Here is an 11,567-nt window from a genome sequence, read left to right on the forward strand (position 1 = left end):
AGATTTGTCAAGCCTGAGATGTCCATGTAGTCACGCAAGGCTTACGGAAGGGTGTGCAAACAGTGAAGAAACTTGGCACGCCTATGTCCGAGGGACTGTGTAAGCAGTCTGTGAGGCAGGACAGTGTGAGCAATAGCTGCCTGCACAGTGATGATGTTCCAGGTACATTTGTGGAGTGGCCAGGTAGGGCGAAGCGCACGCCCTGAGCAGTGCCAGGCAGGAGATAAGTGTCATAGCCTCATAGGCTGGTTTGGGTTGGAAGGGACTTCAAAGACGTAGGTCCACCAGACCAGGTTGCCCAAGGCCCCATCCACCCGGCCTTGGCCACTGCCAGACTGCACTGTCTCTCAGCTCCTCTTACCTGGCGTGAGAAAGACCATTCTTGAATGGGGAACGTTCCTGGAGAAGCAGTACATTTCCCCTGAGGCATTAGGCTGAGAGTGATGCTCTCCACGCTCCCACATGCTGTGGTTGAGCATAGCTTCGCTCGCCAACTTGAGCCGGTCTTTGTCGCTAGCAGGTTTTTGCTAGCTGCAGCAGGAAAACGGATTGCTTTGCCAAGACCCAAAAGTAGTTTGCAAGGACGAGTAAGGAAGGTAACAAACATACTCTGGCTCAGTGCAGGGGGGGAAACAGGCTTTCCCAGTGGTGCTCGGGGCTGCTGAGGATAGGCAGAAAGCAAAGCAAACGGGTCTCTCCCTTGTCCTTAAGCCCTCTGAACACGAGGCAAGGGAACTCCCAAATTCCCCAGGAACATCCCCATCAGCCAGTGGGAACTTAACATAGTTTCTCCTCCTGTCGCATTTCAGAGAAAGACCTCGTGTCCGGTCAGATATTCCCAGACCTGAGTGACAGAGGCGTGTTGAAGCCTAAGGAAGGCACGGCTGAGAAGAACAGCGTCCAGCCTGTGCTGAAGCCTCTCCCTCCTCTTCAGAGCGGTCCAGGAGGGATAATCAATCAGACCAGGTAAAATCTGCAGGGAGGTCGCAGGCATTAGGGATAAACTAAACCCCACACCTAGGAAGCTGTGGGTTCCCCTCCTGAGAAAAATGCAGCCTTCCGATTGAAGGCACCTGGCTGAGAGGCCGGTGTCCTCAGCCAAGCACACAGAGGCAACTCAAGTCCGGCCCTGAGTCTGCTGCCAGTTTAACGGAGCCGTTCACGCCAGCTGTAATGCCACCAGCATTTACTATTGTTGGCATCTTCATTCAACACACCATCTCAGCCATGCCACAGCCACCCCCCAAAACCCAGATATCCCCTGTCCTGTGGTGGCTGCCCTGAAAAAGAGCTGAACCATGGCCCAGCCAGCTTCTCCTATAGGAATAAGTAATTTCAGTATTGACATTAAAAACTTCTCTGACTGAGCTGTGGTAATGACCTATGGAATGGGCCAGATACCTGACCGAATGCTTTTGGGTGATACTCCTCCGCTCACTCTAACTCCCCATAAATCTCTGTCCCGAGCGTGCCTTATCCACTGTCTCTCCGCATCGTGCTGCGTTAGCTGAGCCTGTAAAACCTCCGTTACATCTCCAAGGCTCGCTACTGAACAGAATCCAAAGGAAAGCACAGAGGCTCCTCAATTTAGTTCCTTTGCCTTGAAAGCCACGCTCAGAACCCTGTGTTTTCCCACAAACCCTAGCACACACATTTCTGGTCACCGGCCTATGGCCAAGGGACTGTGTAATCAGTCTATGAAGTGGGACAGTGTGAGCAACAGCTGCCTGCACAGTGATGAGTGGAGTGGCCATGTAGGGCAAAGCACACGCACTGAGCAGCGCCAGGCAGGAGATAAGTGTCATAGCCTTGCAGGCTGGTTTGGGTTGGAAGGTATGTTAAAGACCATCTATGTCCACCAGACCAGGTTCCCCAAGGCTCCATCCACCCGGCATCCATCCCACGCAAAGCACGCTTTAGGAACAGGCACCAGGAGGACACATTGTGAGGTCACGAAGAATGTTTCTCATTCACTGCTTTTAAGAAAGCCTAGAGGAGAAACGGAGAAGGTGTCATACATTAAAATAGTAGCTATAAATGGTCTTGGGTAACACCCCCAACTTGGCAGGTATCAAAAACTAATATGTAAAAAAATAAATCGCTTCCTTAGGAAACAAACTTCCATCTGTTTTTGCCATTGATGTATTCTTTGAAACAGCTATTAACGAGGGAATTTCAGGGTAAGAAACTGCATTTATCTTTACCCTTTGTGTCCAGAAACGGCTCTGGGCCTGCTGTGGAACTCCTGAACATCGAGCCGATTCCAGGAGAGCAGATGGTCTTTGGAGCGTAACTACCTCACGTCCCAGTCTTCTCCCATGAACTCCGTGTCTCTTCTTTCTCATCCTCTCATTCTGAAACCTAGCTGCTGTCAGAGTCCTTGTCTTCATCTTCTTTCCCAGGTGGCGCACGTTTGGACAAATCACTGCCTTCTCCTAAAGGAACAGCCCCTTTCCGCCGTGGCAAGACACTGAAAAAGGCCTCCTTCCAGTCCCTCTTCTCCAGGTATGCAAGGATGATCTCAAACACTGCAAAGTCAAGACAGACCATCATCTCTTTCAGAGGGAGGTGAGCAAAGAGACTGCAGATAGGAACACCACCCCCCGGATTCAACCTGACAGAGGTCTGCACGCGTTTGGTTCCAGCATCTTCCAGCGTAAAGCTGGTGAAGTACAGGGCAAGGCAATTCTGCTACTGCCACAGGATCTCTTGGCAACTAAAGGGCAGCGGAACCAGTGCCTAAAGTTTGGTGTGAGAAACCTCCACAAGCCCATGAAGCAGGTAAATGAAAGCCTCAATGCAGGGAACCCAATTCATAGCCAGTGCTCCAACATGGAGACTCCAGAAATGACAACACTAGAGCCCAGAGTAAGGTTACTGCAGAAAAACTCCAGTGGCAAGGTACAGCTGTCAGACCTTTTGATGAGTAACTCAGAGTCCTGCTCTTGCCTGATAAAGCAACATTTAAAGTTCAAGGCAAGAAACAGGTAAAACCTTACAAACACAGGGGGGTTGACAGTTTTTCATTCCAGGCATATACTACATTGTGCTCCACGTTCAAATCACCTTTGCTGTCGTGCACACACACCTCATCAAGCAATTGTCTTTTCAGAAAATTAAGTTAGAATCAAGCTACATGCCACCTAAGAAAACAAACTTGAAATAAAGCCAAGGAAGATAAAATCAAAGAACCTGAAGTGGGGCAGAGTAAAGACTTCAAAACTTACCATGATTGACAGCTAACACTTTCCGGCTGTTCATCTTGACAAAGTTTCCAAGCGGGAGCTGTGCATGGCCAATTCCCTGCTCTACAGCTCTTCCGTATGTAACTCCCTGTGGGCAAAACCCCAGAACCACACTGAGTCACTGTTTCAGATCACAGAATCATAGGGGTTGGAAGGGACCTCCAGAGATCATTGGGTCCAATCCCCCTGCCAAAGCAGGCTCCCTAGCTCATATTGCACAGATAGGCGTCCAGGCGGGTCTTGAATATCTCCAGAAATGCGAGACTCCACAACCTCCCTGATCAGTCCACTCGGACTACAAGCCCCACTTCCTGGCAAGAGTTCTGCCAGTGCTACCATTATCTTGCTTTGGAAGACAGTTACAGAAAGAAATGTCCCTGCTAGAACAGTCCTCCCTTAAAGGGCTGCCTTTGGAATGCTCACTAGTTGAGTAGGTGTCACACAGCAATGTAGAGTCAAAAGACCGTGAACAAAACTTGTTTGTGCAGCTGCAGCTCTAGCATGTGGCAGTCATAGCCTGTTTTAAAGGTGAGTTTGCGCCCCAGTACTGAGTTACGCAGATAGCAGGAACTGGGTAGCTCTTAAGAAGAGTAACAGATAAAGAGACTTTGTTTGCTTCTTTAAAGCCTGGTAAATACTTGATACCATAATAACTATACAAAGAATCCACTTTAGGTAATGCCTAGCCTTTAACCACTGAAGTAGCAGTTGGGAAAGCTTATGATCCACCACCCCCTTCTGTAGCATCCCAGTGAAGAATTAAACACATCACCAGAAATGCCATAGGAGTGCCTCTGAAGAAAAGCAGTAGCGGTGCTTTAATTTCCCACCTGAAATCTCCAGGACACCCCATGTCCACACAGCACGATCCCACGCATGGGGATATATACATGCGCACATGCACACACACACAACTGCACAAACAGAAGCCAAACCCTTCTGTCGGAAAATACGTCCCTCAATAAGCTGAGCAGCCATATTCATTCCATTCCTATATTTAAAGTTAAAAGAGAAAACCCTAAAAAGCTGAGCACATCTGTACCCTGGAACACAGGATGCTGTTACCACCACAAGGATTTTTCCCATTTCTTCCAAATGTCTGTGATGTAAGTCTTTTCTCAAGAAGTTGTCTTCTTATTTACTTTTGTTAGCTTACACATGAAAAGCATCAATGTTAAATAAAGCACCTAAGGGAAAAAAAAAAGCTATAAAGAATTCGGCCCACAGCATACCTTGTGGTGATTGTGATCCACCAGGCCTCCAATCACATAGGCTTTCTTCTCATCGAGCTCGCTGAGAACGTCTGGGGAATCGGAAGTAAGATATACCAGGTCTTCTTTCTTTACCAGCTCACTGTAGTGCTCTGCTCTGATTTGGATATCCTTCAGTAAAGGTAGTTAAAGGAAGTTACATGCAACTGCTCAACTGCTAGGCAAGCTTTACTGACCCGAGATGGATGTGGCAAAAAGAAACCCAGTAGTCTGCAGTCGCTCCACATCCCTCAGTTGTGTTTAAGTCCACGGCACAGTGCAGGCTGACTTCTGCGTAAGTAATCCACAGTCCCTACAGCACTGACTTACAAAACCCACAAGGATCATTTCTAAAACCTCAAAAGAACTTTACAAACTTCTCATCATTGCCTTCAAATATTGACATATTTCTTCGAGGGGTACAAGTCATTTTAGAGCCTACCATCTAAAAAAAACAAAACCAGAAGTAAGCGTTTAGTTCCTATTCCTTGCTCGGTAAGAGAGCTTGACACTATGCTTCTGCAAAGCAGCTATCACACGCTTGCAGTGACACAAAGCCTTCTTCATTTGAAGCTGACAGTATATTGGTTTAACTGAGAGTCACAAGGGAAACCAACACGACTTTGTCCCTAAGGCAAGCTACTTCTCTCAAGAACACCTCAGCGAAGTGAAGGTACTCACAACAGAATCGTACCATCACTTCCAAGTCTTCTCTTTCGCCAAGAAAAAAGAGCGCAGTCAAGACTGCTTGATTTAGGCAGTTCTGACAGCTGTCTCTCTTGCTCAGTCTAGGAGAAAATGAAATCTATTCACTAAAAACTGCTAAAACCCAATACATGTGGAGCTTTTCAAGCAAAAGTCACATCTTAATTGAAGGCAGGCAGCCTCTGGCTCATTTAAGTTACGTGAATTCAAAGCACAAAGAGCCACCCTATTTCTGTTGCTCTGATGTCTTAGAAAAACCCCTATGGTCAAAGCACGGGTCCTTCACAACTCCCAACCCAGTCAGCAACCACGCTCAAGATTTCTTTTTCCCCTCTTACGGAAATAGCTGATCATTCACCTTCCAGTTCACCCATCCTTTGTCAGCTTCATTCATGTTGCTCTTCAACTGTCCCCCATGGCTGGTCAGGTAAAACTTCAAAAGGACAAGCAAGAGGTACACAGTAAGGAAATGTTACGGCACATAGCCATCTCCTCTCTGTACCATACCTTTTCTACCCATACCCATCAGCTAAAACTCTTCCATTGTTTTTCAGACAGAAGTGGTACCGAGACCAACGTGTCGCAAACTGCACGAACAGGAAGAGACAAATACCGACTCACACACACTTTTCCTTTCCCTTTTTTTTCTGTTCAATCTGTCAGACCAAACCAAGTATCAACAGTATTTCAGTGGCACACCATGATCCCCACTCTTCACTTGCACGCACAAACACGTTCACACTAATAACTTGTGGGTTGAAAGCTAATCCATTTCCATAGAACTGATTTTCTTCCTAGCAACAGGTGGCGTATTTGTAATATTTTTTTTCTCCTACTCCAGCTCACACCACTGAGGCCACAGCTACCTCTCACACAGGCTCTCTACATGCAGCGCAGCCAGCGCTCTGTTTAAACATACCTGCACGGGATGGCACGCCTTGCGGTTTTCTGCATAACATCGCTGGATTTGCTTGTGAAGCTTCTTAACATCCTGTAGACAACGGAGTTTGTTTTTACATCATCCTTCAGACAGACCGCCACAAAATGCATTACGCCACGAGCCAGAGAGAGAAGGAGGAACTTTTCAAGTGGCAAAAGCGACCGCTGAGAGAGTGCAGACATCAGGGCCTGAGAAAACTGCCACTATGAAGGGATTATGCTGACAAGGAAACACACGCCTCTTCCACAGAAAGGTATTCTGACCCCTCAAGGCAGGGGCTTGGCTTGCACTGCGCTAGAAAGCAAGGAAAAAATTGCTGGGATTTTACTGGATGTAATAACATATTCAAAAGGACCAGAGAAATCAAGCAGATTTATGCTGGGACAATCCTCAGTCTTCCACCCACTGGAAAACCCTGAGAATATGCAGTTTATCTTGGAGACAACTAAATAGGCCTAATTAACCTGAAGAACCCCAGGCCAACACAAATCATTTAGTGGCCAGCTTGACGAGTTTCTTGTCCTGACAAACTGGACAACAGTTAACTGGTACCACTTCAACTGCATCCAACTTAGTTCTTAGCCAGTTTGGGGAGGTTTGGGATCTCAGCTGGTTTTGCATCCATTCTAAAATTTTAGAGACAGGCTGAAGGGTGTCCTCCTGCCCCCACTACCTCCAGTGGAACTGAAGAAAAGCTCAGCGTCTTGCCAGGGCTCAAAATTCTCATTTCCACAGATACTTCCTAACAGGGCCTGGAGCCACCAGTCCACGTGGAAAAAGAAACTAACCGGATGTTGCCGTCACAGGCAGCCCCTCTAGCAAAACCATTTTGAGGCAGAACTGCCTCTAACTTCGTTCCTCGTGAACAAGCGGCACAAACGCTTCCTACATTCCTGGTTCTGGGATCAAAGTGACTTTCTGCATCTCCAGGAAGGCAAACAAAATCTTTGCTTAGCTTCTAGGAAGGGACATTCCAAACCCTGAAAAATTCAGCAACTGAGGTAAGCAGGCCCGGGAGCCATCACAGTCAAAGTACTCTACCTGTCCTCCACAAGCTGCTCTCCTGTGTTTGTGCTCAGACACTGCACCAACACTGACCACAGAGATCCTACCAACATTTGCACAGGAGGGGAAGGGAGGGTGGGGTGCTAGGGGGGGTGGGAGGGTGGTGGGTAAGTTTCTTTTACCTTTAGCGCCATCAGGTCATCAAAGCTGCAGTCCACAATGAGGCGAAGTGTACTTGGCACAACTGCCTGTCGCGTACGCTTTCTCTCCGTCCCTTCACTACTGGAGTCCAATTTTGACTGACGGTCTAGTTTCCTCTTCTGGCGTTTTTCCCTTCTCTTCTGCCTAAACAAACAGAGAAACAAACACACCTGCAAAATGGGCCGCCAAGTTTGCTGAGGTACGTGTCACACACAGAAACACGCATTTCTATGATGAGGGTGGTCAGCCCGTGACCGTGGCAGTCTAAACTTCTCCCAGTGCTTGCATTTATGCAAGGCTGCTACCAGCATGAAGCACGCGCTCTGTTCACCATCAGCCTGTTTGCAGATACGCTTTCTCTCCACAACAGAGTAGTGCAGAAACTCGTCCCCTTCCAAAACTATTTTAACAGTCTAAGTCAACATAACTTCTAGCACAACACTTCATGCGCTAAAAGGCATTTTTTTTATTCAGTGCCTTGGCAAGATTCACCAGGCCTGACAGCACCCGGTAAAGAGGGAGCCGCCCCTTTTGAAAAGAACAAGGCCACACACTACTTCTCCCCTCTGCAAACCAAAACCACACGTTCCTGAATCCCTCCCTGTATCTCCTTTGCCTTGAGGAATACTTCTAGTGGGAAGAGAGGATGCCTACCTCCATAGTTTCTTCAGATGCAGAGGGAGTAGCCGGTGACTAATCCTCTCAACCTGGCCTGGGAGAAAACCAGTTCGACCACCATGGCAATCTACATTCTGATTCTGCTGGCACATCATTTCTGTCAGCACTAACTACTACACACAACCCTAGGAAGGCCATTTGGCAAACCCTACCTCCGCAGATCTTTCTGTTCTTCCCACTGTTTCTGTTTCAAGAGTTTCTTCCTTTGCCTCTTGGACACAGGCTCAAGGCATTCTTCCTTGACTGAGCCTGCTGCCGGCCTCTCTACTTGGCTCTCGCTTGACTTCACTTCTCCTTCCACAGCAGGAATTTCAGGGAACGTGCTATTTCCCATTGGCACCTCCAGACGTTCTGCTGGCATTTCTGATGACATTAGCTTCTGGCCAGGCTTACTGATTTGTTCCTCAACAGGTGATAAATATTTTGTCAAAAGGCAGCTTTTCCCTCACTGGCTCTGTAAGAGACAAAACAACGCAAGGAGCGCTATTAACAACAAGTACAATTAGAACAGACATCTCTCTGCACCCACCATAAACCTGAACCGTTGTTCAAATTAATAAAGGAGAGGTGGGCTTCTCTCCTGTAAAGCCAGGTTGGTGCCTCTGCCAACAGAGACATCTAAAACACCCAAGAGCTTATAACCTGTGTTTCGACCCTGTCTAATACTCTGCCAGCTGCATCTGCAACAATTCAATGGTTTCCAATTACAAACTTTGAGAAAACACAACTAGATACATGCAAGCAGTCAGACTGGGGTTCACGGAAACAAAAACACTGCTAACGCTATTATGGCTACACAAAGTGTTCTCAAACTGCTCCCAAATACACAAACAGGAAAAAAACCACAGACATTCTGTGTGATAAAGCTACGGTAGCCTGTTAGACCAATACACGTCTAAAGAGACTACCACACAGCAATTACCCAGGGCATGTGAACAAGCCACATCCCTTCAAAATTAACTTTGACTTCTTCGAGAAGCAAAGGCCCTGGACAGCCACTGACACTGACCACCGGCGGTGAACAAAACTCGGCAAGTAAGGAGGCCAACAGGCTAAACCGTTACTCAACCAAACATTCGGCATTCACTGCACCGAATGCAGTCACGCTCGCTCCTCTTCAATGGCGAGCAGGATTTTTTCCATACTAGCAGCTCCCCTGTCCCCACGAGCCGCAGTTTTCCAACTAGAGCTACTGCACGGGAGAACACGTCGTTTACCGAGCCAGCACAGAAAAAAAACCCAACCCCCGACTTCTCTGGGAACAGAAGGCCAGAAAGACATACAAAAAATAGGAGCAAGAAAAAAAAAAAGGGAACCGCTTTAGGTAACGCGCCCCAATGTCCCTCTCTGGGGGCGACCGGCTCCGCCCCGCCGCCCGCCGAAACCCGGGAACGACGGGCGGCCGTCGCGTGAGGCCAACGGACGCCGCCGCCTCAGCGAGGCGGGAGAGCGCCTCCGCGCGCCAGTCCTGCGGCAGCCGCCACTGCCCGCACGGCACCGGCGCCTCTGCGGCCACAGCAGCGCGCACGTCCCGCACGCAGCGAATCCTGTACATACCCCCGGGCCCCGCCGCCCGCACGGGCTCGAGGCAGGGTCCGGGCCCCGGGCCGGGCCGGGCCGGGCCGGGCCCTCCTCCGCAGGCGGCGGTGACGGCCGGGCGTTACGGGCGGCGGCGAGCGGAGGGAGGGTCGCGCTCCCTGGACCGCGAGCAGGCGACCGTCCGTCTCTCAGAGGATCTCCAGGCTCAGCTTGGCTCCCAACCCCCCCCTTCCGCCTTCCTTTCCCGGTACGCCACAGGAGAACGGAAGTGGCGGAAAAGCGATCAGTTCCGCCTCCCGCTGCGCATGCGCATACCTTCGCAGCCGGCTGGACTTCAAATCCCGGCAGCGACTAGCGGCTGTCGCTCGCCGCTAACGTACGCTGCTGCCTCAGGGCGGCGGGAAAGCGCCTTCGCACGCGAGCCCTGAGGCAGCCACCATCCCCCGCGCCGAGGGCGGTCGGGAGCCGGGGCGGCACCCGTCCGCTTGCGCCCCGGCCCCGCTGGGCTACGAGGGTTTACAGAGCCTACCGTGTTTCGTCGGAGAGAACGGCTCCCGGCCCGAGGAAGACGCACAGCCCCACAGCCGTGACAAACGCCCTTGCGGGGCGGCCCTGCTTCGGGCGGGGTTCTCGGTTTCGCATCCTTGCTGACGGGCCCGGGCTGCTGCCTGCCCCGCCGCGGTGGCAGGAGGAGTGTAGGTGGCCCTGGGTGCTGTCGCCCTAATTCACCAGCCTTTAGGGTACGCAGATGATCCCGTTGCTTTGAAAGCGGCGGGAGGACAGGCTCCTGCCGCCAGTCCTGGGGACCGTGGTGCACCTCCCCCCGCATGGCTGTGGTGGCTCCACGGCGCTGAGAGGAGCGAAGAGAACTTTGGTTTTCTCTCATATTTTTGATGACACTCCTCATTTTGCACAAGGGCCAGTGAAGGATTTTGAAGCAGTCGCGTTCCTCAGGGTGCATTTCTAGCTCCACAGGTCCCCTGGCAGCGCCATGCTACCTCAGCCCCCTTCAAAGGGGTGCATGCCTTCACGTTTAATATTTGTAAAGGCCGACACAAATTACCTTTTGAAACGCTAGTGTCTATAGTCAACAAAGGGCAATGTTCCTTCATCATACGGTAACTTTGTCTAAGAATGCTGCCCTGCTCCAGGAGTCGCTTCTGGAGACTGTGATTAAAATACATGAGAAAAAGGTATTTTGGGTAGCCTAACTATGTAGCTGTCTGTTTTCCCCTGGTTAATGAAGCACACCAACTTAGCAAACATACAAGTGGATGCTACCGTAATATCCTTTTCATCTGCATCCATGTTTATCTCAAGTTTCATTGCTTCCAGATATATACACTCGTACAGTTTTAGTGCTGGTTTCGGGTCTTCTACAGCTATGATAATGTCACAAAACTCTGGTGTCAGTGTAGTAAGACACTGACCTTGAGCTGCTGTTCATATTTAGTCTTTGCTGTAATAGTTTTCTTTTATGACTCATATTTGCTGTATTACTTTAAAAATAGCTAGATTTACATTTGCTTTTGCTAGTGTCTATTTAAAACCTCATTTGTGTTGCTATTAATATCTAGCTTTACACACCAGCATCTCCCAAGTCCAAATGTGTCACTGTCCCTAAGAAGAATCCTTCATATTCCTTTGGTCATTAAAAGGCTGCAGATCAATTACAGATAGCAGCCATTTGCTTCCTTGCTTTTTTAAAAAAGCATACCGGCACCCAGTGAAGTCACATAATATTCAGACGTGCCTTTTCTGAGAATGAAGAAACTGCTTACGTGTTTTTATTTATATTTTCTTAATTTTCTCATGTTGTACTTTACAAAGCAGCAGTCTTGCTAATCTAGACTCCTATATCCTCAAACACCAACACAGGGTAATGCAATGTTTCCTGAAGTCTGCCATGTGCCACATAGTGACAAAGCAAAATAAAGACCTGAGCAGGGACTCGAGTTATTGAGAGCGAGGTGACTGACTGCATGTCATTATTTGCTAGAGCTG

The 11,567-nt window shown here is 49.1% G+C and overlaps 1 protein-coding gene across 1 annotated transcript; it reads right to left on the bottom strand.

The window, feature by feature from the left end:
- Window positions 1-1,948: 1,948 nt before the first annotated feature.
- TRMT10A (tRNA methyltransferase 10A) lies at window positions 1,949-9,797 on the bottom strand. Its single transcript, XM_084264072.1, has 8 exons — window positions 9,582-9,797; window positions 8,177-8,478; window positions 7,328-7,490; window positions 6,120-6,191; window positions 5,559-5,633; window positions 4,478-4,627; window positions 3,228-3,333; window positions 1,949-2,528 (listed from the first exon to the last, which is right to left on the bottom strand). Exons 2-8 carry the CDS (start codon window positions 8,395-8,397, stop codon window positions 2,362-2,364), a joined length of 954 nt encoding a protein of 317 aa, XP_084120198.1. The 5' UTR covers window positions 8,398-8,478; window positions 9,582-9,797; the 3' UTR covers window positions 1,949-2,361.
- Window positions 9,798-11,567: the final 1,770 nt, after the last annotated feature.

The sequence above is a fragment of the Gallinula chloropus genome (genome assembly GCF_964237585.1).
Source record: "Gallinula chloropus genome assembly, chromosome: 4".
NCBI classification, from domain to species: Eukaryota; Metazoa; Chordata; class Aves; order Gruiformes; family Rallidae; genus Gallinula; species Gallinula chloropus.

Excerpts from the sequence above, each read along its gene's own strand:
- TRMT10A (XM_084264072.1), bottom strand. The coding sequence starts at position 8,397 with ATGTCATCAGAAATGCCAGCAGAACGTCTGGAGGTGCCAATGGGAAAT. Across the intron at positions 7,491-8,176 it reads GAACAGAAAGATCTGCGGAG|GCAGAAGAGAAGGGAAAAAC; the intron begins GTAGGGTTTGCC and ends CTGTTTGTTTAG. Across the intron at positions 3,334-4,477 it reads TGGATCACAATCACCACAAG|GGAGTTACATACGGAAGAGC; the intron begins GTATGCTGTGGG and ends TTTTGCCCACAG.